Here is a 25277-nt window from a genome sequence, read left to right on the forward strand (position 1 = left end):
CTCTGCAGAAAACTGTGCTGGGAGATCCTTTAGTTCCTTTAAAGCCGCTGAAAGCACAGCCCCTCATTGACAGTCTGTGGCCACAGGGAAGGTGGGGAGAAACAAAATGAGAAATTACACAAACAATAACTTTTCTTTTTGGACAATATGAAAAAAGTAAAACAAAGAGAAGCATCTGGACAAGGAAATCAAGAAGTATCAAAGATGACTTTTATTACAAGTGATTTTCCCAAATTGGCCTGCAGTTTAATGTTTGTGAAACCATCCAGTCGTCAGTCTCCACACTGCAGCCTTGAGCTCCTGGTTCCTCAGGCTGTAGATGAGGGGGTTCAGGGCTGGAGGCACCACTGAGTACAGAACTGACAGGGCCAGATCCAGGCATGGGGAGGACATGGAGGGGGACTTCAGGTGAGCAAACATGACAGTGCTGAAGAACAGAGAGACCACAGCCAGGTGAGGGAGGCAGGTGGAAAAGGCTTTGTGCCATCCCTGCTCAGAGGGGATCCTCAGCACAGCCCTGAAGATCTGCACATAGGAAAAAACAATGAACACAAAACAGCCAAGTGCTAAACAGGCACTAATAGCAATGAGCCCAAGTTCCTTGAGGTTTGAGTGTGAACAGGAGAGTTTGAGGATCTGGGGGATTTCACAGAAGAACTGGCCCAGAACATTGCCATGGCACAGGGGCAGGGAAAATGTATTGGCCGTGTGCAGCAGTGAATAGAGAAAGGCACTGGCCCAGGCAGCTGCTGCCATGTGGGCACAAGCTCTGCTGCCCAGGAGGGTCCCGTAGTGCAGGGGTTTGCAGATGGACACGTAGCGGTCGTAGCACATGATGGTCAGGAGGGCAAGCTCTGATCCAATGAAGAACAGAAAGAAAAAGAGCTGTGCAGCACATCCTGTGTAGGAGATGGTGGTGGTGTCCCAGAGGGAATTGTGCATGGCTTTGGGGACAGTGGTGCAGATGGAGCCCAGGTCGCTGAGGGCCAGGTTGAGCAGGAAGAAGAACATGGGCGTGTGCAGGTGGTGGCCGCAGGCTACGGCGCTGATGATGAGGCCGTTGCCCAGGAGGGCAGCCAGGGAGATGCCCAGCAAGAGGCAGAAGTGCAGGAGCTGCAGCTGCCGCGTGTCTGCCAATGCCAGCAGGAGGAAGTGGCTGATGGAGCTGCTGTTGGACATTTGTGGTGCCTTGGCATGGGGATCTGTATAAAAATTAATCATAGAATAGTTGCATTAGGAGAGGATTTTAAATATTCCAGCACGGGCTGGGGACACTTTCCCCCCACTGCCTGCCCAGGGCTCTGCTGCCTGGAGCTGTCCCTGCCAGCAGCTGCTTCCCTGTGCCCAGGGCTGGGCCCTGCCAGTGCTGCCAGAGCCCAGCCCAGCCCTGGGGGCTCAGCTCTGCCCTGCAGACCCCTCCCAGCTCTGGCACTGCCCAGGGGCAGCTCTGGCTCTGCAGGCTCTGATGGCAACATCAGAGCAACCCTGAGCAGGCTGGAAAATCGACACTGATGCTGCCTTTAAAGTGAACTGTGGTGATTGCTGTCACTGCCTGGTTTGTTCAGATTTGAGAAAATTGTTTTTATTTTTCTTCACCTGAACTGAGATTAACATCTATATGGAATTTCCTATCCAGGCAACCAACAGCAGTAGATTTAAAAAGCAGGATTTTCCCTTTTATCCAGCCCCTGACTAGCTGTGTTAGCTGTATAATCTACTTGTAGATGTTCGGCAGTTAAATGTTATGCTGGGAGCAATCCTGACCAATGCAGCATCCTCACCACACAAGGAGAACACTTCAAAGCCTTACCAGCTGTCTCCTCCCCCCCAGATCTTGTCCCCCAGTGCTGGGAGCAGCTGCCAGGGCTGGCTGAGAGCTGTCCCTGGCAGGCAGCAGAGTCCCTGCACCAGCACAGCGCCCTGGGCTGCAGGAGCCTGCTCTGCAGGACAGCCCTGGCCACCCCTGGCTGCTCTGCACAAGAGACAATCAGAGAATGTACTCATAGAGTCTGCAGGCATTGGGATGTTCCAGCTTTAGGAGATGGCTCCAGGAGCTGCAGCTGCATTGTCCTGCAGCCAGAGGTTCCTGCCCCAAGGGCTGGCAGTGATTCTGCCCCAGGCACTTCTCAGCACCTTCCCAGCCCTGACTGATTGAAGCTCTCTGTGCCTCTGGGCTGTGCCCGGGCTGGCTGCAGGCAGTGCCCCAGCCCTGCTGGGCTGGCAGAAGAGCTGCTCATCAAGAGAAATGTGCTTTTGAAGCTCTTCTTGCTTCCCAGGAGCTGCCTCTGTGCCAGGAGCCCAGCCCAGCTCAGCAGCACAGACACAGCACAAGGACTTTAATGACCTTAATTGCTTTGTGAGCCACTCAGGAGCAGGAGGTGGAGCTTCCTTGTTCCGGAGTGACCCATTGTAAGAGACCTCTGGGGAGCGCGGCGACCCGGAGTGCGGTGAACAGGAGCAGGCAAACAGGGTCACAGCCGTTCGCGCAGGCAGGGCAAGCAGGCAGGGCTGCAGGTTCCAGCTAGTTTGGTGAAGTATTGTTTTATTGGTTGATTGATCTTGGGCTTTCTCCTAAGCAATGGTTTTAACCCGGTCAAAATCCGTGGTTGGTACAAGTGTATATGACCAAGTAGAGCCCTCCAAAAAGGATGTGTCCGTACAGACCCATTCCTGCCCGGAGTGTTTGAGCTTATCAGTGGCTTCAGGGGATGTTATGGAGAAGGCCTGCCTGAGGTGTGAACAAGTGAATGACCTCCTTTCGCTAGTGGCTGAGCTTAGGGAAGAAGTTGAAAGGTTAAGGAGTATCAGGGATAGTGAAAAGGAAATAGACTGGTGGAGTTCAGCCCTTACATCTTTAAGGGAGGCCCACCAGGAGTCAGAGGGCTCATGTGTCTTTCACTCTCAGGCAATAGAGGGGTACCTGGTAGATGAAGGGGAGTGGAAATGGGTCCCTGCTCGGGGTGGTAATAACAAAAAACCCCTCCTGCCCCCCATCCCCTAGCCAGGTGCCACTTCAGAATAGGTATGAGGCACTGGATCTAGACAGCTAGAGAGATGATTTAGAGGAAAATCATCTACCCAGTGAGCCTCCCAATTATGACTTGCCTAAAAAGAGGATTACCACCTCTAATGTCAAGAAAAAAAGAAGGGTAATCGTGATGGGTGATTCCCTTCTGAGGGGGACAGAGGGCCCCGTATGTCGACCTGACCCATCCCACAGGGAGGTCTGCTGCCTCCCTGGGGCCCAAGTACGAAACATCACTGAGAAACTTCCTAGGCTGATTCAGTCCTCTGATTATTACCCACTGCTGATACTCCAAGCTGGCAGTGATGAGATTGAAAAGAGGAGTGTCAAGGTGATTAAAAGGGAGTTTAGGGCACTGGGTCAAGTGGTTGATAGGACAGGTGCACAGGTAGTGTTCTGCTCAGTCCCTTTGGTGGCAGAGAAAAATAATGAAAGGAATAGGAAAACTCATATCATTAACAAATGGCTCAAGGGTTGGTGTTATCGGCAAAATTTTGGATTCTTTGATCATGGAGCAACCTTTATGGCACCTGCTCTATTGGAATCAGATGGGGTACATCTCTCTGTTAAGGGTAGGAGGTTTTTAGCTCATGAACTGGCAGACCTTATTGAGAGGGCTTTAAACTAGGTTTGAAGGGGGAAGGGGATGCAGCTGGGCTGTTTGGAAGCAGGCCCAGGGGTGGTAAGACTGTGTTAGGGGAGAAATCAGCAGCCCAGCTGAGATGCATGTATACCAATGCACGCAGCATGGGTAACAAACAAGAAGAGCTGGAGGCCATGGTGCATCAGCAGGACTATGATGTAGTTGCCATCACAGAAACGTGGTGGGATGACTCACATAGTTGGAGCACTGCACTGGATGGCTACAAGCTCTTCAGAAAAGACAGAAAAGGGAGAAGAGGTGGAGGGGTGGCCCTTTATATTAGGGAGGTTTTGGATGTCACAGGTATTGAGACTAATGATGATGAAGTTGAGTCCCTATGGGTAAAAATTAAGAGGAAGGCCAACAAGGCTGACATCCTACTGGGAGTCTGCTATCGTCCACCCAACCAGGATGAAGAGGTGGACAACTTATTCTATAAACAACTGAACAAAGTCTCAGGATCATCAGCCCTTGTTCTTGTAGGTGACTTCAACCTACTAGACATCTGCTGGGAACTCAATACAGCAAAAAACCAGCAATCTAGAAGGTTTTTAGAATGTGTGGAGGATAACTTTTTGTCACAACTGGTGGGCAAACCCACCAGGGGAGGGGCTATGTTAGACCTATTGTTTACAAATAGAGATGGACTGGTAGGTGATGTGGAGGTTGTAGGCCGCTTGGGGCATAGTGATCATGAAACTATAGAATTCTCAATAATTGGTGAAATAAGGAGGAATATCAATAAGATCTCTACACTGGACTTCCGGAGGGCAGATTTTGGCCTATTTAAAAGACTTGTCCAGAGAATTCCTTGGGAAACAGCCTTTAAAAACAAAGGAGTCCAGGAGAGATGGGTGTGCTTCAAAGCAGAGATCTTGAGGGCACAAGAACAGACTGTCCCTGTGTGCCAAAAGATGAGTAGACGAGGCAAACGTCCAGTCTGGATGAGTAATGAGGTTTTGAAGGAACTTAGAAATAAGAAAAAGATGTATCATCTTTTTAAGGAGGGAGTGATTTCTGAGGAATTATTTAAGAGTGCTGCCAGGGCATGTAGAAAAAAAATTAGGGAGGCCAAAGCTCAGTTTGAACTCAACTTGGCAACTTCTGTTAAAAATAATAAAAAAAGTTTTTACAAATATATTAATGGTAAAGGGAAGGGTATAACCAACCTCGGTTCCTTATTGGATGGAGCAGGCAAACTAGTTACTAAAGATGCGGAAAAGGCGGAAGTGCTTAATGTTTTCTTCACCTCAGTCTTTAGTGGTAAGACAGCTTATCCTCATGACAACTGTCCTCAAGGGTTGGTAGGTGGTGCCAGGGATCAGAATGGTCCTCTTATTATCCAAGAGGAGGCAGTCAGAGAACTGCTGGGACACTTGGATATTTAAAAATCAATGGGACCAGATGGGATTCACCCTAGGGTGATGAGGGAGCTGGCAGATGAGGTTGCCAAGCCGCTCTCCATCATTTACCAGGAGTCATGGCTCACTGGCGAGGTTCCAGATGATTGGAAACTGGCCAATGTGACACCTGTTTACAAAAAAGGTGGTAAGGAGGATCCTGGCAATTACAGGCCAGTTAGCCTGACCTCAGTACCAGGTAAGATGGAACAGTTCACACTGAGTGCTATCACACAGCACTTACAGCATGGCCAGGGTATCAGAGCCAGTCATCAGGGGTTACGAAGGGTAGGCCATGTGTGACCAGCCTGGTCTCCTTCTGTGACCAGCTGACCCGCCTGGTGGACGCAGGAAAGGCTGTGCATGTGGTCTATTTAGACTTCAGCAAGGCCTTTGATACTGTCTCCCACAGCACACTCCTGGAGAAGCTGGCAGCCCACGGCTTGGACAGGAGCACTCTTGGCTGGGTTAGGAACTGGCTGGATGGCCGGGCCAGAGAGTGATGGTGAACGGTGCTGCATCCAGCTGGCGGCCAGTCACCAGTGCTGTCCCTCAGGGCTCTGTGCTGGGACCAGTCCTATTTCATATTTTTATAGACAACATGGATGAGGGCATCGAGTCCTTCATTAGTAAATTTGCAGCTGACACTAAGCTGGGAGCTTGTGTTGATCTCCTGGAAGGAAGGAGGGCTCTGCAGAGAGACTTGGATCAGTTGGATGGATGGGCAGAGTCCAGCAGCATGAAGTTTAATAAGTCTAAGTGCCAGAGTTCTACGTTTTGGCCACAAAAATCCCCTACAATGTTACAAGCTGGCGACAGTGTGGCTGGACAGTGTTCAGGCAGAAAGGGACCTGGGGGTGCTGGTTGACAGCCGGTTGAATATGAGCCAGCAATGTGCCTTGGTGGCCAAGAAGGCCAATGGCATCCCGGCCTGCAGTAGGAATTGTGTGGCCAGCAGGAGCAGGGAGGTCATTCTTGCCCTGTACTCGGCGCTGGTGAGGCCGCACCTTGAGTACTGTGTCCAGTTCTGGGCCCCTCAGTTTAGGAAGGATGTTGAGATGCTTGAGCACGTCCAGAGGAGGGCAACAAGGCTGGTGAGGGGCTTGGAACACAAGCCCTATGAGGAATGTTTGAAGGAACTGGGGTTGTTTAGCCTGGAGAAACGGAGGCTTAGAGGTGACCTTATTGCTCTCTACAACTTCCTGAAGGGAGGTTGTAGACAGGTGGGGGTCAGTCTCTTCCACCGGGCAGCGACTGACAGAACAAGAGGACACAGTCTCAAGATACGTCAGGGAAGGTACAGGTTGGATATTAGGAAAAAAAAGTTAACCAAAAGAATAATAAAGTACTGGAATGTTCTTCCCAGGGAGGTGGTGGAATCAGTATCTTTGGATGTGTTTTAAAAAAGGTGGAATATGGCATTTGGTGCTATAGTCTAATTGAGGTGTTGGGGCATAGGTTGGACTTGATGATCCTAGACATGTCTTCCAACCTCATTATTCTGTGGTTCTCTGAAAACCTTGAAAATTATCAGCGGGCTCTGGAAAACTTTTTAAAAAAATCAGAAATGGATGTAGCTCTGTGAATTTTCAGGCACAGCTCTTTGGATCTGGAGGAAATATTTGCTTTGCATCAGCTAAGACATAGACAGACACACAGCAAATGGAGCACTGAACATCACAGACTGGGCTAGTGTTTTTCCCAGAAGAACTGACAGAAGATCACAATGAAACACGACAGTGTCCCTGAACAATCCAATTGTCCAGGGAAACTCAGCAGCTGATGGTGTTGTGGTGCTACTGCCAATCCCTTCCATGAGCAAATCATTTCAGGACTGACTAACAGCCTCTGCCTTCTCACAGACACCAAGTGGTGCAGCAGTGCTCCAGGTGCTCCTGCCAACAGCCCCTGCAGGGAGGAGCACAGCCCCCAGTGCACGTGGGCTTTGGCTCCCTGTGGCACACAAGCCCCCCAGGGCACAGGTCTCTGGGGCAGGAGAGGGGCAGCAGTGCTGCCAGGGCTTGGGGGGTGGCAGCTCTGCTTGGGTGGGGACTCTGCCACACCTGCTGATGGCAGCGCTGCCCGGGCCCCAGGGCTCAGAGCAGCATTGGTGCCCTGGCCCACACGTTCCCTGTGCCTGTCACAGCCGCGGGTTTAGGATGGCCAGCAGCCGGGACGTGTCCCAAGGAGGCCGTGCCAGCTTCCGTGGAAGGCCCCGTGCCCTTGCCAGCGCGGCTGCCTCGGCAGCCCTGGGGGCTCCTTCTGCTGCCCTGAGCCTGCAGAGCAGGGCAGCATTTGCTGATGGGCTGAGCCCTTCCTAAAGATCCTGTCGGGCTGCCTTAGACACTTGGGGCCAGGGATTCCTTCCAACCGGGGCCACTTTGGGTGGGCTGGGGGCGGCCCCAGGGCAGGTGGCAGTGTGTGCAAGGTTCCTTTGTGACACGCTGCAGCACGGTCACCGTGGCATGGAATGGAGGAGTGTGTCCTTTGTGACACGTGGTGACATAGGAGCTGGGGGTGACAAGAACACTCCACAGCGCTCGGAGCAGGCGACGGGACAGGACGGGACAGAGCGGTGCTGTGAGGAGCCCCCACACAGTGCACTCGTTCCTGTCTGACCTGGAGCTGTTCTGAGGTGTTGTTCCTGCAGCTGACCTCAAGGCCAGACTGTGGGACTTGCTGACCTGAGTAATTTACCAGGAATCTCCTGTCATTGTGGCAGGAGCGCCCAAGACTAGAGTGCAGGACTTGCTGTCCTGCAGCTACCCTGAGACCTCTCTGTCTCAGAAATCTTCAAGGCACAACTGAAATTGCTGACTTGGCAATATCCTGAGGCATCTCTCTAGAAGGTGCCTTCAAGGCTGGAAGGTAGAATGGCAGGCAGATTTTTCAGCCTGTTCAAATGCTTCCGGGGGAAAAATAAGAAAGGCCCTGGAGCTGCTTCAGGAGAGCAACTTGAAGAGCCAGAGCAGATCCAGACACTGCAGGACGGTGAGTGGCAGAGCTGGGCCGTAGGACTGGAGACTGCAGCCAGCCTGGCCCCATTCCGTCCCATCCCATCCCATCCCATCCCATCCCATCCCATCCCATCCCATCCCATCCCATCCCATCCCCTGGGGCCATGCCCATGGACAGGAAGGAAGAGGGCCCAGGCAGACACCCCGCAGTGGCCGTGCTCCATCCCCCTGGGGCATCCCGGGGCTGTCCCTGCCTGGGGAGCGCAGGGCTGGGCTGTGTTCTCCGGCCTCTCCCGCAGCCCCTCAGCTCTGGCTGTGCTCACTCTTTGCCAGATGCAGCCGTGGAGCGCACACAAGAGCAGCAATCCAGCTGTGGCCGCTTCCGCAGAACAGCGCAGGTACCTGCAGCCATGCCCACCTGGGCTGGGCCTGCTGTCCCTGCTCAGCCAAGCACTACACTTGGAGCATTCCTGGCTTCCCTGTCCTTTATTCTTTGGCAGATGTTCCGAAAATTCCCGCACATTCGGCGTAGAAAGACCAACACCACAGCAGCTGAGGGCCCAGCTGAGCCTGACTCGCGGCTGACCCAGCTCCAAGCAGAGCCTGATGTCAGCCCAGATTCAGCTGGGCTCTCGCAAGACTTGGACACCTCAGGGACTGAAACCTGGCCACAGGCTCTTCCCACATCAGTGACTGAGGATGGAGTCATAAAAAACACTGACAATGAAGAGATTGAGGCCTTGAAAAATACTGGAGCCATGCCCACTCCCCCTGAGATTTGTGCTTCCACTGTGGATTTTTTCCAGGACAGTGCTGTTCCTTATCAGCAGCAGGTAAGCAGCCTGGGGCTAGGACTGGAGGCCTCCCAGGGCCGTGTGTCCCCTCAAGCCTCGGTCACTGGGCCCCCTCAGCCTTTGAGGCCAGTAGATTGTGACGGGAAAGGAGGCACTTCTTGGGGGGAAACTGGGGAAGTTGCTCCCATAGACAGCGCTCCAGGTCTTCCCCATGCCTCCTCCAGGTGCCAGCCATGGTGAAGAACATCCACCAGAATCTCATGTCCCACGTCACTGTGGATGCCAGGCTGCACAGTGACATTGTGAGGCTGGCTGAGGAACACCCTGCAGACGTGGCGCTGACCCTCCTGCACTGTGCCCCAACGTGTGACAGGTATGGGGCCCACGTGCCTTGAGAGCTCAGGGCTCACCAGCCCTTAGGGCCCGTGGCCCATCACAGCCTGTCCAATGGGCTCTGCCAGACAGGTAGAGAGCTCCAGGACCCTCGGGCCCCTCTCTTTGCCCAGCCTGCTGCCAATGCTCCCTCCCTGCCCCTCAGGGCACCGGGGCTCAGTCACCTGTGCCCCCACAGCTGCACAGGGCATGGTACTGTGACTGAGATTCCCCTGACACAGAGCCCTGATCCCACAGAGCTGCTGCAATGATGTGGAGAGCCATAGGCTCATCACAACCAACAATGGAGAAGGTGCTGGCAACACTGCTCTGTGTGATGGAGGATTGGCCTGTGCACAGCACATGCACCTCCGATGGGGACAACAAGGATGTTTTTGCCCTGGCTGTGAGTTTCTGGAACTGGCCTTTGCTTGCCACCTGGTTGCCTCTCCAGCAGCTGTCCATCCTCTCCCTGCCTCAGTCGCTGGGATGAAACTTGGTCTAGGGGCAGACTCAGGGGGCACTAGGCCCACTGCTCCCCCTGCATCTGCCCTTGGGCCCTGCCCCATGGACACCAGGGCACTGAGCGCTGTCTTGGGCTGCTTCTTCTGCAGGCAACTCTGGTGATCTGGGTCATTGTGCCTAAATGCCATGAGGCCATGATCCTTCATTCCTCCCGCCTGTTTGTGGCTCTGCTCTTCCACGTTGTCATCACCACACAGCAGCAGATGCCATCAGAGGAAGTTGAAAACTTCTGGAGAGCGTGCCAGGAGGAACACCGCCTTCCCAGCAAGCCCAGCAGGTCCCAGTCCTCCTGCCCTTCCCCTGCCCGTGTGGCCAGTGCCAGTGCTCCCAGTGTGACCTGGGCTTTGCTCTGCACACAGGTTTGCAGTGCAGGCCATGAAGGCTCTGCTCTGCCGACTGGAGTGTGACCAGGAGGTGATGGCTATGGAGCGTAAGTGTGGCTGGGACACGCTGCTGTGTGCTCACACCCAGCACTATGCCGTGGGTCTGCTGGCCAGGTGAGACCCCCTTCTCCTCCACACTGCCCCCAGCATTTGTGCCCTGTGCCCGGGTGCCCCACACAGTCCCTGTGGTCATGGGCCAGAGGGCCTTGTCACCAAGGGACGGCCAAGGAGACTGGAAAAGGCTGGGAGAGGAGGGTGCCCAGAAGGGGCCACCTCCCACAGCGCTCACATCCTCTCCAGGGATGCTGGGCAAAGACCAGACCTCTGTGAGTCAGTCCTGGGCAAGGTTTGGTCCCCCCACCTCAGGCTCTTGGTGTCTTTTTTCCCCTTCCAGAGAGATGCGCCGTGTCTCCCTCTCCTTGTGTTCTGGGATTGCTCTGCGCCTGCTTGGGCTGCTCAGCAGGGAGGAGCCACACTGGGATCTGCCCGGCCTGGCGTTCATTGTGGAGGTGAGCCTGAAGGCCAGCGCTGCCTCGCTGAGCTGCCTCCCAGCTCTCTGCCCTCTCGTAGCCGCAGCTGCCTGGGACGGTGCCCGTGCCCTGTGCTGCTGCCTGGGCCCAGCCCTGTGCGGTTCTGGGCTGCTGCTGGCCGGTGCCCTGTCACTGCCCTGTGCCTTTCAGGTCCTCGAGTGCCTGGACTTGAGGGAATGTGCTGACAGCATCCTGGAGATCATGTCAAGGCACCTGAGGAACGAGTGCAGGGAGAGGCGTCGCCTGGCGCTCAGAGGCCTCGTGGTGCTCAGCAAGGATCCCTCGATGGTGAGAAGGGGCAGCGGCTGAAGCTGCGCTGGGGAAAGCAGCCCCATGGGCTGGCAGGGCTGAGGCGGCTGAGGCAGCTGCTCCCAGCTCTCCTGCCTCACCTGCCCCACTGCTTTGGGGCAGGCCTTTGGCCTGTGGGCCCTGCAGCAGCAGGGTGGGGTTGCAGTGCCAGGGTGGTGCTGGCGCTGCAGCCGTCCATGGCTTCCCAGCACAGCCTTGTGTTCCACACAGGCCAGGAGAATGGGCACTCTGTCTCCAAGCCTTCTGGAGCTGCTGGGTGATGCAGACGGAGAGCTGGTCGGCGTGACGCTCTCTGTGTTCACTAATTTGCTCAAGAGCAAAGACATGCTGGTATCCAGCACCACTGCCCCGAAGCTGGCTGAGGCTCTCCTGCTGCTCTTCGACCACGTAAGGCTTTGTATCCCCAGCCTCGGGCACTGGGTGCTGCCCTGAAACATTGTGCACTGTGGATTTTTGTACTCTTCAGGTGGGCCTGGAGTAGATGGCGCTGAGTTTTTTTCTTTCATTCAGGACAACACCCATGTGCACCTGCTCTCCCTTGACCTCTTCTTCAAGGTGATGGATTTGGTAGCAGAGGAGGGAAAAAAGCCCCTGAAGTCAGTGGTGTGCCAGAGCCTTCCTGCACTCTTCTTCCACTGCCACGATGAGAATCAGCGTGTGGCCGAGGTGAGGACTCGTGGGCTGCTGGTGTCCCCCTGGCAGGGGGCTGGGCTGCCGGCTGCCCTGCTCACAACCCGAGCTGCAGCCTCCTCCAGGCTGTGGTACAGGGATGTGAGTCCTGTGCCCTGGGCTGTGGGGCTATCTCTGGGTCTCTGCTGCTCTCCAGGCTTCTCGGGAAACGCTGCATTGTGCGGCCGGGTTCCTGAAGAGGAGGGATCTCAAAGAGCTGGTGGAGGCAGAGAAGCTGTTGGCGTTTGCCGAGGTGTTGGTAAGAACAGCCTTAAGAACCGGCGGCGCTGCGGGGCGGCCCCGCGGCTCCCCAGGCAGCAGCCGGCCCTCTGCCCCCTGCGGAGCCCGGCGCCAGCGGCTGCTGGCCGCGCCTCAGGGCTGTGCGGGCAGGGGAGGCCGGGGCTGGGCGCAGGGAGCGCCCGCCACAGGGGCTGAGCCCGCGCCAAGCCTTCCCTGCTGCCGCTCTCTGCAGCTGGCAGAGGACACGAGCCGAGCGGCCGAGCAGCTGCGCCGGGCCCTGCGCTACCTGGAGAGCCCCCAGGAGCCCCTGCGAGAGGCGGCCATCAGGTTCATGGGTGAGCCCCGAGGCCGGGCTCCCTCCCCGGCCCGCCGCAGCTCGGCCCCAGCCCCGCCCGCTGCCCCGGCAGCGCCATCCGGGCCCGGCGCCGTGGAGCCCTGCCTGGCCCGGGCGCTGCTGCCGCCCTCTGGCAGCCGTGCCCTTGGGCGGCAGCGTGCGGCAAGGGCCCGGGCTGAGCCCTGCCGGGCCAGCAGGGCGTGTGGCCGCAGAGCTGGCAGCGCCGCTGGCAGGGAGCTGTGCCGCTGCCGCCGTGACAGGCTCTGTGTTCACAGGGATGGCCGGGCGGCACCTCAGGGGGCAGCCAGGAGAGCTCCTGATGATCTGCAGTGGTGAGTGAGGGCAGCGGGCTGACAGCAGGAGTTGGCGGGTGAAGACCTGCAAGCCCTGTCCCGGCTGCAGAGGGCTCTGCTCCCGTGGGCTGAACGCACAGAGGTTTCAGGGCCATGTGGGGCATTCCTGGCCAGCAGCTTTGGGCTGATCCCCTTGGTCCCTGCTCCCTCCTGGCCATGGCAAGAGCCGGCTAGGATGGCCCTGGCAGGGGGCTCTCCTCGTCTCCGTGCAGATCCGGGATCTGACTGTGGCTCTGTTCCTCTCTCATGCAGCCCTTGAACTCCTGACGGAGGATATGAGCAGTGCCGTGTCAGAGCTGGCACTCCAAACACTGCATGTCCTCCGGGCAATTCAGCGTGGGCACTATTCCATCTTCCAGAGGCTGCAAGATCAGCTGCGCAGGGCATGGAAGAGTCGGCCTCGTCTGTCAGGGCTCGGCTGGCTGCATTGTCGGAGCTCTGAGGAGAACTGATGGGCAAGGCACACTTGGTGGGGGCAACCCTAGCCAGTGGGAATTTTCCTTTATCTTTTAAGATTTTTCTTTTTTTTTTTTTTTTCCTCTTTTGAATTTCTGTAAATATAGAATGTGTTACAATTCACAGACTCCCAGGAGCTTTTCTTTGCTGCCCAGGATCTGCAGGGCAAGAGAGAGGAAACGGTGAAAAAGATGCTTGTGCTCAGCAGCAGAGCAAGCTGAGGGGTCCCTGAAGGGGGAAAATGGTGCTTGCACTCAGCCAGCTGCCCAGGCATGCAGTGCTGCAGGGACAATGGCCAGAAGCCCCTTGGCCTGTGGTGGTTCTGCTGAAGCCTTTGTGCTGCCGCCAGAGCGGGTGGGCAGGGCCGGAGCTGCGGGGATCCCTGCGGGAGCGGTGCCTGGAGATGGCCACAAGGCCTGTGGCAGGCAGGAAGCACCATCCGTGTCCTCCTGGCCGTGTGCTGCTGGCTGCATTGCTGAGGGCTCCCAGGTGCCTCTGGCTGGGGCTCCTCTGGAGCTCCTGTGGGGCTGCGGCGCTGCTGCCGGGCAGCTTGGCCGGGCTGGGGGAGAGCCTGAGGGGCTGGGGCACTGGGAAGCCCTGAGCAATTGGGTGTCAGAGGCCATGAGCAGCCCCCTGGCAGCCGCCTTGTTCCTGACGGAGTTGACTTACAAGACAGGTCCTGGGCACTCTGTAACTCACTGCATCAGTGCTGTTGGAACCCGAAATGTAGGGAATTCTCAGACCTTTGGTCTTGTAAGCAAAGCTTAGAATTTAACAGAGGATTTGATCTGAGACCTTGGAAAAGGCTTCCAAATTTAGGTGCTGGAAGCAAGAATGTAGATTTAGAGTTCATAGCAGTGACACATGAAGCTCAGTGGAGGAAAGTTTAAAGTTATAGACTTTAAGATGTAGAAAAAATAAAAGTATTTCGAAAGGTAAACAAGAAGTGGAGAATGCAGTGCTGTAGGTTTGTGTGCCATAACATGATTGGCTAAGGAAGCTTACAATGTAGCATGAATCCGTAAGACGAAATGTTGAAGGATTGGGTCAAAAACATACATATCCTTGTTGGCAGTGTTTTATTGATCAAGTAAAGCTTAAAAGGTCTTGTAACAAGAAGTCTTGTGACCTTGTGGGCCATACAGTGGAGATGTGATCCAAACTCACCCTTCCTGTCTGTGTCAAAGATAAGAAAAAGAAATGGCATCATCTAAAAAACTCAGAGGTCCAGTCTCTAACTCATTCCAAACTCCTTCAAATCCCCCTAAGTGTGATGTAGCTACAAATAGATGACAAGGACTCTTAATTCTGGCTGTTTGACTCCAAACCAGCTGCTTTAGAAACTGTCACATAACCCTGTGTAATTATGTGGCAGAAATGCATCGTTCTAAGAAATTTTCGCAACAGACATGAATGGAGGTTTGTTTGAAGGGCAGTTTAGGGGAAACCCTCACAGCAGAGGTCTGGCCTTTGGCCGAGCTGTGTCCCCTGCTGGTTGTGAAGTGTGCCATCAGCTCCAGGTGTTTCTGGGCTAAAAATATAATCAAGTCACTTGGACTTGCTCTTTTTGGCCTATAAAAGCTTGACCCACTTTCAGAGCAAATTTGGAGACCTCATTTATGGGTGGATGGACCACCTAGGATTTTCCCAATTGCTGGGAATGGTTCTCCAGGTCCTTGGTGCAAAACAGGGCACCCCAGCAACTGAGGATCTACAAGATGATAAACAATTCAGGCAATTGATGATGCATCTTTCTAAATCACTCTCCTTTCTCTCTTACAGTACTGATTGAGGTGCACTGCCTTGCTTGTTTTTGCTTCTCACTAAAACCAAGTGCACATTTTTATTGAATGTATCATCTTTCACTGTGGTTCCTTAATATTCACAGTAAAATAAGAACATGATTTCCTGTGAGGTGTCCTTTAAATCGCCTCTGTCAATTGGCAGAACAACAGAAGGCTCCTGAGGGGCTGGAGCACTGGGAAGCCCAGTGAGGAATTGGGTGTCAGAGGCCACAAGCAGCCCCCAGGCAGCCGCCTTGTTGCTGACACCCGGCTGCTCTGGCGCTTCCCCACAGCGTCTGCCAGGCCTGCAGCAGAAGCCCTCGAGGCCAGGCCTCAGCAAGAGGCTGGGGACAGCCCTGAGCTGCCCAGGCTGGGCTGGCTGGGGACAGGGAGGGCAAAGCTCCCCTGCTGGGGCAAGGGACAAGGTGGTGGGAAGGCAGATAACCTGAGATTTTACCCCCCAAGTGTTCTTTCTTTCTTTCCCCTAACATTTATCTCAGGTTTGGTCCCATAATTATCTCTATCTGCCCTTTAGAAATTACTCAGAACACAGCAGGCTTTTGGGCTGTGTGGATCCCTAGCACACCAGAGCCATAGAAATAAGAGGCTTTTGTCAGCACTGGTGCACGGTGTACTCTAATCCCATCAGGCCATGTGGGGGCAGAACCCGTTTCCACTGCTGGGGTGACGGGGGGGATCACAGCAGGTGATCCTGTTGGAAGATGAGGTGAGCCTGACTGGGAAGGAGTGGCAGAAACATCCTATTGTGACCGGCCCAGAGGCCCCGTGTATTCTGGGCATAGACTTCCTCCGGAAGGGCTATCACAAAGACCCAAAGGGACGCAGGTGGGCTTTTGGAATAGCTGCTGTAGAGGCTGAGAACATTAAGCAGTTGAACACCTTGCCTGGATATCAGAAAACCCATCTGCAGAAGGACTCCTGAAGGTGGAAGAGCAACAAGTACCAATTGCCACCTCGATGGTGCACTGCCGGGAGTATTTAACCAATCGAGATGCTGTGATCCCCATGCACAAAATGATCCGTGAACCGGAGAGCCAAGGGGTGGTCAGCAAAACCAACTCACCCTTCAATAGTCCCATCTGGCCTGTACAAAAGTCTGACAGAGAACGGAGATTGACTGTGGACTATCGTGCCTTGAATGAAGCGAATCCACCACTGAGCTCTGCTGTGGCACACGTGCTGGAACTCCAGTACGAGCTGGCAGCTTTCTCAGAAATGGCCCCTCCTGCCGGAGGGGTGAGGCGCCCTGAGCCCCGGTGGGCACCCCACAGATCAGGGTACCCCCTGACCAAGCAAGTACTGGTCAGAGAAAAATGCTGTTCCCAGAAAAGCACTGAGTGCCAGAGTTGTCAGTCTGGAGGCACGGACAAACAGCTGCGGAGCAGCGCCTCCGCTTGAACGCGGTGGGGGTCAGAGAGCAGCCGCTGAAGGGGCAGATCATGGAGTGGAGGTTGCAGCATCCACTGGTTGCAGGGGTTTTTCCCCTGCAGCGTGGTGTTTGGAGAGAGCGGCAGCCGCCGCCAGTGCAGCGGACACAGGCGCGAGGAATCGCCGCTGCAGATTTTCCTGGTTCAGGGAGGGCGGCGCTGGCAGAGCCTTCGCCACTGCCGGAGCGTTGCTGGCAACCCGAGGGCAACAGCGGGGAGCAGTGCCGGGAGTGGCGGAGGCGGCGGAATCGGCGGGGCCTGCGGCGGGTGTTCCTGCCGGCACTGCAGGCTCCCAGGTCATGAAATCAATTGCTGGCCGCGATGCAGGGGGACTGGATGTGCTCTCCAGCATGGGGCTGCCGGCTGCCGTCGCAGAGCCGGCTGCTCTCTTGTCGGGGGCGGGGGCGGCTTTGCACCCTCCTGGGGCACAGAGGCGGGGGAATCCAGCGGCGGGGCAGATCCACACGCCACACTGAGGGAAAAAGGAGGGGATGGAGATGGCAAAAGTCCCTCCAGCTCTGGTGAAAGTGATGAAGAAGGGATGACCGCTACTCCAGTCAAAATAATTGTTGACCCATAAAGCGCAGCTGCTGAAGGCTTTGGTCCTTCCTGTGCATGCTCCAGGGAGACAGAAAAAAGCTGTTTCTGAGCCATGCGCAAAGCTGCTCCCCCCGCCCCATGCAGGTGGGGAAAACCAGTGGAGACTGTCCCTGGACAATTTGGTCCAGCTGTGGCGAGGGGCCTGATGGCCACCAGCCTGGGGTAAGGCGCTTCTTCAATGAGGTTCTCTTCCTCCCAATGGAGGAAAGTGATGCACTGAGCGGGAACTCCCGAGAAATTTCCTCAGCCTGCATGTGTTCCTCCAAAAGTCAAGATCCAGGGGTTGCCAAGCCCTGGAATCCAGCGAGAACTGCAAATCCACGAAAACCCATGAGCTTTTGCCCATCTGAAAAACTCATAGACATCTTCCTCCAACACAGGAATTCTGTAGTGCAGAGGCAGAAACCTCCACACTCCAATAGTGTCCTCCTCTAATGGAGAAAATTGAACTTCCATTTCTGAAGGCATCTCTTCCCAACCGTCACTCCATTTCTCGTGGAGGGCAATGCTATTGTCAGGAGGAGAAGGGTTAACAGTACCTTCTCCAGGAAGCCAAAGTGACTGGCCACAACGGGCTGTGCAGGGTCCCGCAGGGTCCAAGAGAAGGTCTAAGTGGCATCTCCCATCTCGTGACTCACCAAAGGAACACCGGACACTCTCCGTCAGTGTTCAGCAAACCTTTTCGTGTTCAGCCTCACCTGCAAACCCAATTGGATCCATCCAGCTCCTGGTTCTTCAGCCAACGTCAGAAGTCACCACTTATCGAATGCAGAGAGCCCCCAACGCGGCAAATGATTGGTATTTGACTCCATTGTTTCAGAAGACTGAACAATTGCTTTATTAAAACTAAACTACATTACATTATACTAGACTATATTAAAGAGATACTAAAAGAGACTAAAGAAAAACCCGTGACTGTCTCCAGTCAGGACACAGCTTTTTCCCAACTGCCAAGGAAAAAAAAAACCTCATCAGGATCCAACTGAAAAATCACTTCAGGTAAAAAAATCTTCCTAAACTATTCCATATGTCCAAAAACAACTGGAGCAGCAAGTAGAGACAAAAATTCTTTTCTCTTCTTCTCTGCTTCTCCAAAAAAAATCCTGTGAGAGAAAATTATGTCCCTCTCTGTTCAGAGACTGTGAATGCCACATTGAACAAAAACAAAAAAAAAAAAGAAAAAGAAAACAAAAATCTTGAAGAAAAAGAAAATCCTTCTCAAATGGCCCCAGCAGACAGAGCCTTCCAAATCAGCCCTCCACAGAGCTCCAGCAGCACAGCAAGGCTCTGCGGCAGAGACGAGGCCGTTTCTTCCATGCACTGAGGAATTGATCTTGCACTTTACGCCATGTGAAGGAGGGAGCTCTCTGTATGGCCTGGAGAACGAACCCAGTTTCAATTGCAAGGTTTCTGATGGCGGGATTGCTGTCAAATGCCATTTCTTCAAGGGCTGCAAGAGAGAGCAACAGAACCAAGGTCAGATCCTGCATCTGTGGGGAGCGGAGGAGAGCCCCCTGCGAAGGTCATCCCGGGGGGCAATTTCCATGTCCAGGAGGGATCAGGCCAAAGCTGCTGGCCATGAAACCCCATGTGCCCTTGAAATCTCAGTGTGCTCTGCCCACACCACCCCTCATCCGCACAGGCACCAGAGACCTCTGCAGATGGGGCAGACCCTGCAGATCCCCCATGGCCAGCTCAAGTTGTCAGCCCACTGCCCTCACTCACCATCACAGATGACCTGGAGCTCTTCCATCTTCCCCCTGAGGTGCCGCCCGGCCATCCCTGTGAACACAGAGCCTGTCACGGCGGCAGCGGCACAGCTCCCTGCCAGCGGCGCTGCCAGCGCTGCGGCCACACGCCCTGCTGGCCCGGCACGGCTCAGCCCGGGCCCTTGCCGCACGCTGCCGCCCAAGGGCACGGCTGCCGGAGGGCGGCAGCAGCGCCCGGGCCAGGCGGGGCTCCACGGCGCCGGGCCCGGATGGCGCTGCCGGGGCAGTGGGCGGGGCTGGGGCCGAGCTGCGGCGGGCCGGGGAGGGAGCCCGGCCTCGGGGCTCACCCATGAACCTGATGGCCGCTTCTCGCAGGGGCTCCTGGGGGCTCTCCAGGTAGCGCAGGGCCCGGCGCAGCTGCTCGGCCGCTCGGCTCGTGTCCTCCGCCAGCTGCAGAGAGCGGCAGCAGGGAAGGCTTGGCGCGGGCTCAGCCCCTGTGGCGGGCGCTCCCTGCGCCCAGCCCCGGCCTCCCCTGCCCGCACAGCCCTGAGGCGCGGCCAGCAGCCGCTGGCGCCGGGCTCCGCAGGGGGCAGAGGGCCGGCTGCTGCCCGGGGAGCCGCGGGGCCGCCCCGCAGCCCCGCCGCGCCGGGGCTCCATGGGCACCCGGCTCGGGCCCACAGCAGCCTGGAGAAGACCCCGCGCCGCCTCTGGGTGCAGCAGCGGGCAGGGGCACAGCTGCCAGCCCCGCACACTGAGCACCGCGCTCAGGGGCCTTCTCCAGGCTGAGGCTGGGGATTCTCGGTCGTCCTTACCAGGGCCTCGCCAAACCTCCATGTCTGATCCACCTGTAGCATTTGTTCAATATCCCTCCTCTTCAGGAATCTGGCTGAAGAATGCAGTGTTTCCCGGGAAGCCTGGAGAGCAGCAGAGACGTGGAGATGGCCCCACAGCCCAGGGCACCGGAGCATCCCAAAGCCACAGCCTGGGGGAGGCTGCAGCCTGCAAGGCGCCAGGACAGGAGGCAGCCCAGCCCCCTGCCACGGAGACAGCAGCCGGCCACAAGTCCTCACCTCAGCAACAATCTGATTCTCATCATGGCAGTGGAAGGAGAGTGGCAGCAGGCTCTGGAGCACGTGTGACTTCAGGGCCTTTTTTCCATCTTCCATTAATAACTCCAGCATCTCTTGAAATAGAGTCATGGAGCTCAGCTGCACCTGGCTATCATCCTGTAGGAAAGCAAGAACAAAAGAGCTCAGCATCAGCTGCTTCGGGCCCAGCAGGGCACAGGCCTGCATCTCCACAGGGCACCAAGTGCCCGGGCAGCAACCAGTGGCCGTGGCTGTGGGCACAGAGCCTTACGCGGTCAAAGAGTGGCAGGAGCGCCTCAGCCAGCTGCAGGGCGATGGAGGTGGGTATTGGGGCACCATTATCCAGAAATAAATATCTGAGTAGAAGAATGGTCATCCTGATCATGTCGCTCTCTTTTTCCTGCAGGAGCTCCACAAGACTTTCAGTCAGGCTCCACATTTTGTCAGCCTGTGTGGAACACAAGTTTGTGAAATGCCACCCTGCTGCAGCAGGGCCTAGAGGCCAAAGCCTTTCCCGAAGCACTCGGGCAGCTGAAGTGGGAGGCAGGAGAGCTGGGAGCAGCTGCCCCAGGGCCCAAAGCTCAGCCAAGCCCAAGTGACAGCGTTTTCCAGCCCCACGCTGCCGGCAGGGCTTCAGCCACTGCCCCCTTCTCACCATCAAGGGATTCTTGCTCGCCACTGTGACTCCTCGGAGTGCCAAGTGACGCCTCTCCCTGTATTTGCTCTGCAGGTTCTTCGACATGATCTCCAGAACACTGTCTCTGCATTCCCTCAAGTCCAGGCACTCGAGGACCTGAAAGGCAGAAGGCAGTGACAGGGCACCCGGCCAGCAGGAGCCCGGAACCGCACAGGGCTGGGCCCAGGCAGCAGCACAGGTCCCAGGCAGGACCTATGAGAGGGCAGAGAGCTGGGAGACATCTCAGCGTGGTAGTGCACCTGGAGAAGGCACGGCAAGACTTGGAGAGATGCCAGAGGGAGCAATGTCCCCAGTGCACCCAGAGAAGTGCTTCCATTCCCACCGCAATGCCATGGCCTCAAAGGCTCACAGGGACCAGCTGACATGGCTTGGGTCGCCATGTGACTCATGGGGGAATGGAAGCCTGGCCACAGGCTGCTTACTTGATCTAGCCTGGAAACACCATTCTCCACAAGCAAATGCAGCAGGGTGGCACTGGTCTCCTGTCTGAGGACCTCTGAGTGAGCTCGGAGCCCAGTGCCCATGGCCCTGGCCTCTTCCTGCCGAACACTCTTAATGAATTCGCAAACGAGCTGTAGGAGAAGGGCAAGAACCAGGGATGTTCCATGGAGTGCTCCACACACGGTGCTTGGCCGAGCAGGGACAGCAGGCCCAGCCCAGGTAGGCATGGCTGCAGGTACCTGCACTGTTCTGCGGAAGCGGCCACGGCTGGATTGCTGCTCTTGTGTGCGCTCTACGGCTGCATCTGGCAAAGAGCGAGCACAGCCAGAGCTGAGGGGCTGCGGGAGAGGCCGGAGAACACAGCCCAGCCCTGCGCTCCCCAGGCAGGGACAGCCCCGGGATGCCCCAGGGGGATGGAGCACGGCCACTGCGGGGTGTCTGCCTGGGCCCTCTTCCATCCTGTCCATGGGCATGGCCTCAGGGGATGGGATGGGATGGGATGGGATGGGATGGGATGGGATGGGATGGGATGGGATGGGATGGGATGGGATGGGATGGGATGGGATGGGACGGGATGGGATGGGACGGGACGGGATGGGGCCAAGCTGGCTGCAGTCTCCAGTCCTACGGCCCAGCTCTGCCACTCACCCTCCTGTGGTGGATGGAACGGCACCACCTCTTCTGTCTCCTGTCCTGGGTCAGCTCCAGGGCCTTCTTCCTCCTCCTCCACCCAGGGCAGCTTGGGTACTCTCGGGGGTCTCTGCTCCATGTCAGTGACTGGAGCTAGTTGCAGGACAGATGCCTTGGAAAAGCTCCGGGGCACTAAGTCCCGCGCTCTGCCCTCGAGGGCACTGCCAAACAGAAGCCTCGGAAGGCCACAGGTCACCAGGTCCTCTGCTCTGACCTCGAGGTCAGCTGCAGGAACAACACCTCAGAACAGCTCCCGGTCAGACAGGAACGAGTGCACTGTGTGGGGGCTCCTCACAGCACCGCTCTGTTCCGTCCTGTCCCGTCGCCTGCTCCGAGCGCTGTGGAGTGTTCTTGTCACCACCAGCTCCTTTGTCACCACGTGTCACAAAGGACACACTCCTCCATTCCATGCCACGGTGACCGTGCTGCAGCGTGTCACAAAGGGCCCTTGCACACACTGCCACCTGCCCTGGGGCCGCCCCCAGCCCACCCAAAGTGGCCCCGGTTGGAAGGAATCCCTGGCCCCAAGTGTCTAAGGCAGCCCGACAGGATCTTTAGGAAGGGCTCAGCCCATCAGCAAACGCTGCCCTGCTCTGCGGGCTCAGGGCAGCAGAAGGAGCCCCCAGGGCTGCCGAGGCAGCCGCGCTGGCAAGGGCACGGGGCCTTCCACGGAAGCTGGCACGGCCTCCTTGGGACACGTCCCGGCTGCTGGCCATCCTAAACCCGCGGCTGTGACAGGCACAGGGAACGTGTGGGCCAGGGCACCAATGCTGCTCTGAGCCCTGGGGCCCGGGCAGCGCTGCCATCAGCAGGTGTGGCAGAGTCCCCACCCAAGCAGACCTGCCCCCCCCCGAGCCCTGGCAGCGCTGCTGCCCCTCTCCTGCCCCAGAGACCTGTGCCCCGGGGGGCTTCTGTGCCACAGGGAGCCAAAGCCCACGTGCACTGGGGGCTGTGCTACTCCCTGCAGGGGCTGTTGGCAGCAGCGCCTGGAGCACTGCTGCAACACTTGCTGTCAGAAGCTCTTACTACATGCTGAAATTATTTTCTTATTGAAGTAATTTCCTTCAGCACAAAAGCATCTTTACCATGACAACACGGAAAAATCTGGCATTAAAGACTCCTCAGTTCAGGAAAGCTTTACTTTCCATTTCTCAACTCAAGTAATTCCAAAAAGTTGCAAACTCCCCCAATCAATTGCAATCGACTGAGAACATGACAGTTGGAAATTGGCTTCCCATCTCAAAGCAGCATCTCATGTGCCTTAATGTCATGCATTGGGAGTCACTTTACAAACATAACACTACACAGAGGCAAACAGAAGGCCATTCTTTGCTTTCAAACGATTTTCAATGAATGGATGATAATATCCTCATTCACTTAAGGAATAGAAGCTCTAAAAGAATGAAAGTCCACTCAGTGTTACAAAAGTAGCCCAATGAAATGAATAGATGGCAAAAGGGCCAATCGTCCCCCTGGTAGAGATATCTAACTGGCCAATAAAGTACAGCTCTCCCCTCTTCTTCCCTGCAGGAGAATCAGGACCATGAACAGAAATAGTCACAGCTGTCCTTTCTGCCCTCCATAACCAGTGTTGCACCTAACCACAGATGCTGCCTTCAAACTGACTCCCAATTCCATCCAAGACCTCTCCCCTTCCAGACAACTCCTTCCCCAACACGCCCCCAACACCAACCCCTCCAAACACCCACACAGGAGCCCTCAACACCCCGCCAGGACCCCCAGCTGTCCCTGTCCCTCCGCAGAGCTTTCCCAGCCTCCAGCAGACACCCTGGTTCCCTGCACGTGCCGTGGGATGGCACTCAGGAGGATCTGCTCCAAGGCCTTTCCCGGTAGCAAGCTCAGGCTGCCAGGCCCATGGTTCCTGGATCATCCTTCCCACCGAGCCTTCCTGTGCACGGCTGTTCCCTTGGCACATTTGCGCTCGGCTGGGACTTCTCCACTCAGCCAGGGCTGCTGCTAAAGGATGGAGAGCAGCCTGGCAAGCTCTTCCTCCAGCTGCCTCTTTCCTCTTGGGGGAGGAAGAACATTCCACAGGCAAGAAACTGGTGCCTCCACAGACCCTGGATCCATGCTGGGACAGACAGGAACGTGAAGTATGTCATATGGAAAAACTCTTTATCACTAACCGCTCACATTTGTTCTGTCTGTTCCTTTGTTACCCGTGGTATAAAGCAATACTCACTCGTTTGTCATACACAGAGGCCCCCGCCTACACAGCTCACTCACACCATGTGGGTTCAAGTCTGATGGGTGCCTTGCACAGGTGGCACAGGGAGTCCCACCTACACGGTCCCGGGTCAGGGGTGAGCGTCCCCTTGGTGGGTTAGAGTCCCAGAGTTCAGGAGTGGTATGCTAACTGGCATTGATTAAATGTGGCTGGAATTTGGATTGGGAGCTGGTTTAGAGAGTTTATTAAGTCTGGTATAATATCATGTGTGTGTCCATGTGTTAAATCTGTCAATGCAACATCGTTTATTCTTTGCTTATGTGAAGATAAGGAAGGGAATGTGCTCAACACTGTTACCTTTTTCCTTTGGGCATGGAATGCTATTAATTGGAGTAGAAGTAGTCAGAAAATTGAGTGTGCGTTCCAAGGTTCATCGCTAAGAATGCAAGAAGTGGAGACACAGTCTCAGAGGGAAACAGCGTTGTATGGTTGTCCTGGGTTGACTATATGATGCTTTTATCCCCAGTCGTCTTGTTCTGTTTATACTGAATAATAAGTTTTACTCCTGTAAGACTCTCTTCCAGACAGTGAAGAGGGGAGGGAAGAAGCGCGCAGTTTGTTTTCAGACTGGTCTCACTCCTCCACATTCCTGCTCCTGGACTGTGTTGTCTGCGGATGGACAGACAGCCGGACAGAGCTCCTTTTTTTCCTTTTTTTTTTTTTTTGCTTTTAGTTAATTTTAGCTAGCTGAGGCAAAGAAGTTCCCTGGACTGTGATTTTTCCTTTTTCTTGGACCTGTTCAAGCCTGCTCTGCACTGAACACGCAGAAGAGCACCGGCAGCTCCACCTGTGGCCCCCTGGCCGGGCCTGGGCCGCGGCGTTTCCAGCACTGCAGGGACTGATCAGAGACTGAGTGAGCCGAGCTGCAACCCAGGGAGGGGACTGTTCTGAGTTTGCCTTTTTTTTTTTTTTGGAGTAGTGAGAAGTTTTATTGTTTAATATTGTTTGGGTTCTATTGTTTAATAAACAGGTTTCTTTCCACTTTTTCTCCAAGGAGATATTTTCTCCCGAACCGGTTGGAGGGGGAAGGGGCAATTGGAGCTGCTTTTGTAGAGAAGCCCCTTTGGGGGTTATGTCCAAAACAAGCCCCAAACCAGGACAATGGTCTTGCAGATTGGAAATTGAAATTGATTGTCTAGAGAACTTAAAATACTCTCAGGAGGTTCTGGAGGACATAGGTCCCTGGCAGCCTAGCTGGGAATTTTTTCCAGCAATAGGATGATATCTTTTGGATGCTCGGAGCACCTTAAGCGCTCAGACAATTTTCTAGTTTGTGGGAAAGCCCCTAAGTACCCTTTTGTGTTGTATGAAAGAGTGTGAATATGTGGAACTGCATTTGCATTGTCACCCTGAGGGGCTTGGCAGGTGAGGGACAAGGAAGAAGTAGATGGTGAGAAAGGCCAGAGTGACTCTGACACGAATGAGACTTACAGTCTGACAGGAACCAAGTGCAGTAGCTCTACCTGCATTTCCATTTTCTGATGACGGGAGTGGCAGGGAAAGCAAAGTGACTGATGCCCTATGCTCCTTGTAACCCTCTGATCCCTTGTTTGTTGTGTAGGGGGCGTAGAGATTGTAGTCC

General features: G+C 55.5%; 1 protein-coding gene across 1 annotated transcript; it reads right to left on the reverse strand.

Moving 5' to 3' along the window:
- Positions 1–246: 246 nt before the first annotated feature.
- LOC135287558 (olfactory receptor 14J1-like) lies at positions 247–1179 on the reverse strand. The gene has a single exon (XM_064400850.1). The coding sequence runs from the start codon at positions 1177–1179 to the stop codon at positions 247–249; it is 933 nt and encodes a 310-aa protein (XP_064256920.1).
- Positions 1180–25277: the final 24098 nt, after the last annotated feature.

The sequence above is a fragment of the Passer domesticus genome, chromosome 30 (genome assembly GCF_036417665.1).
Source record: "Passer domesticus isolate bPasDom1 chromosome 30, bPasDom1.hap1, whole genome shotgun sequence".
Taxonomy (NCBI): Eukaryota; Metazoa; Chordata; class Aves; order Passeriformes; family Passeridae; genus Passer; species Passer domesticus.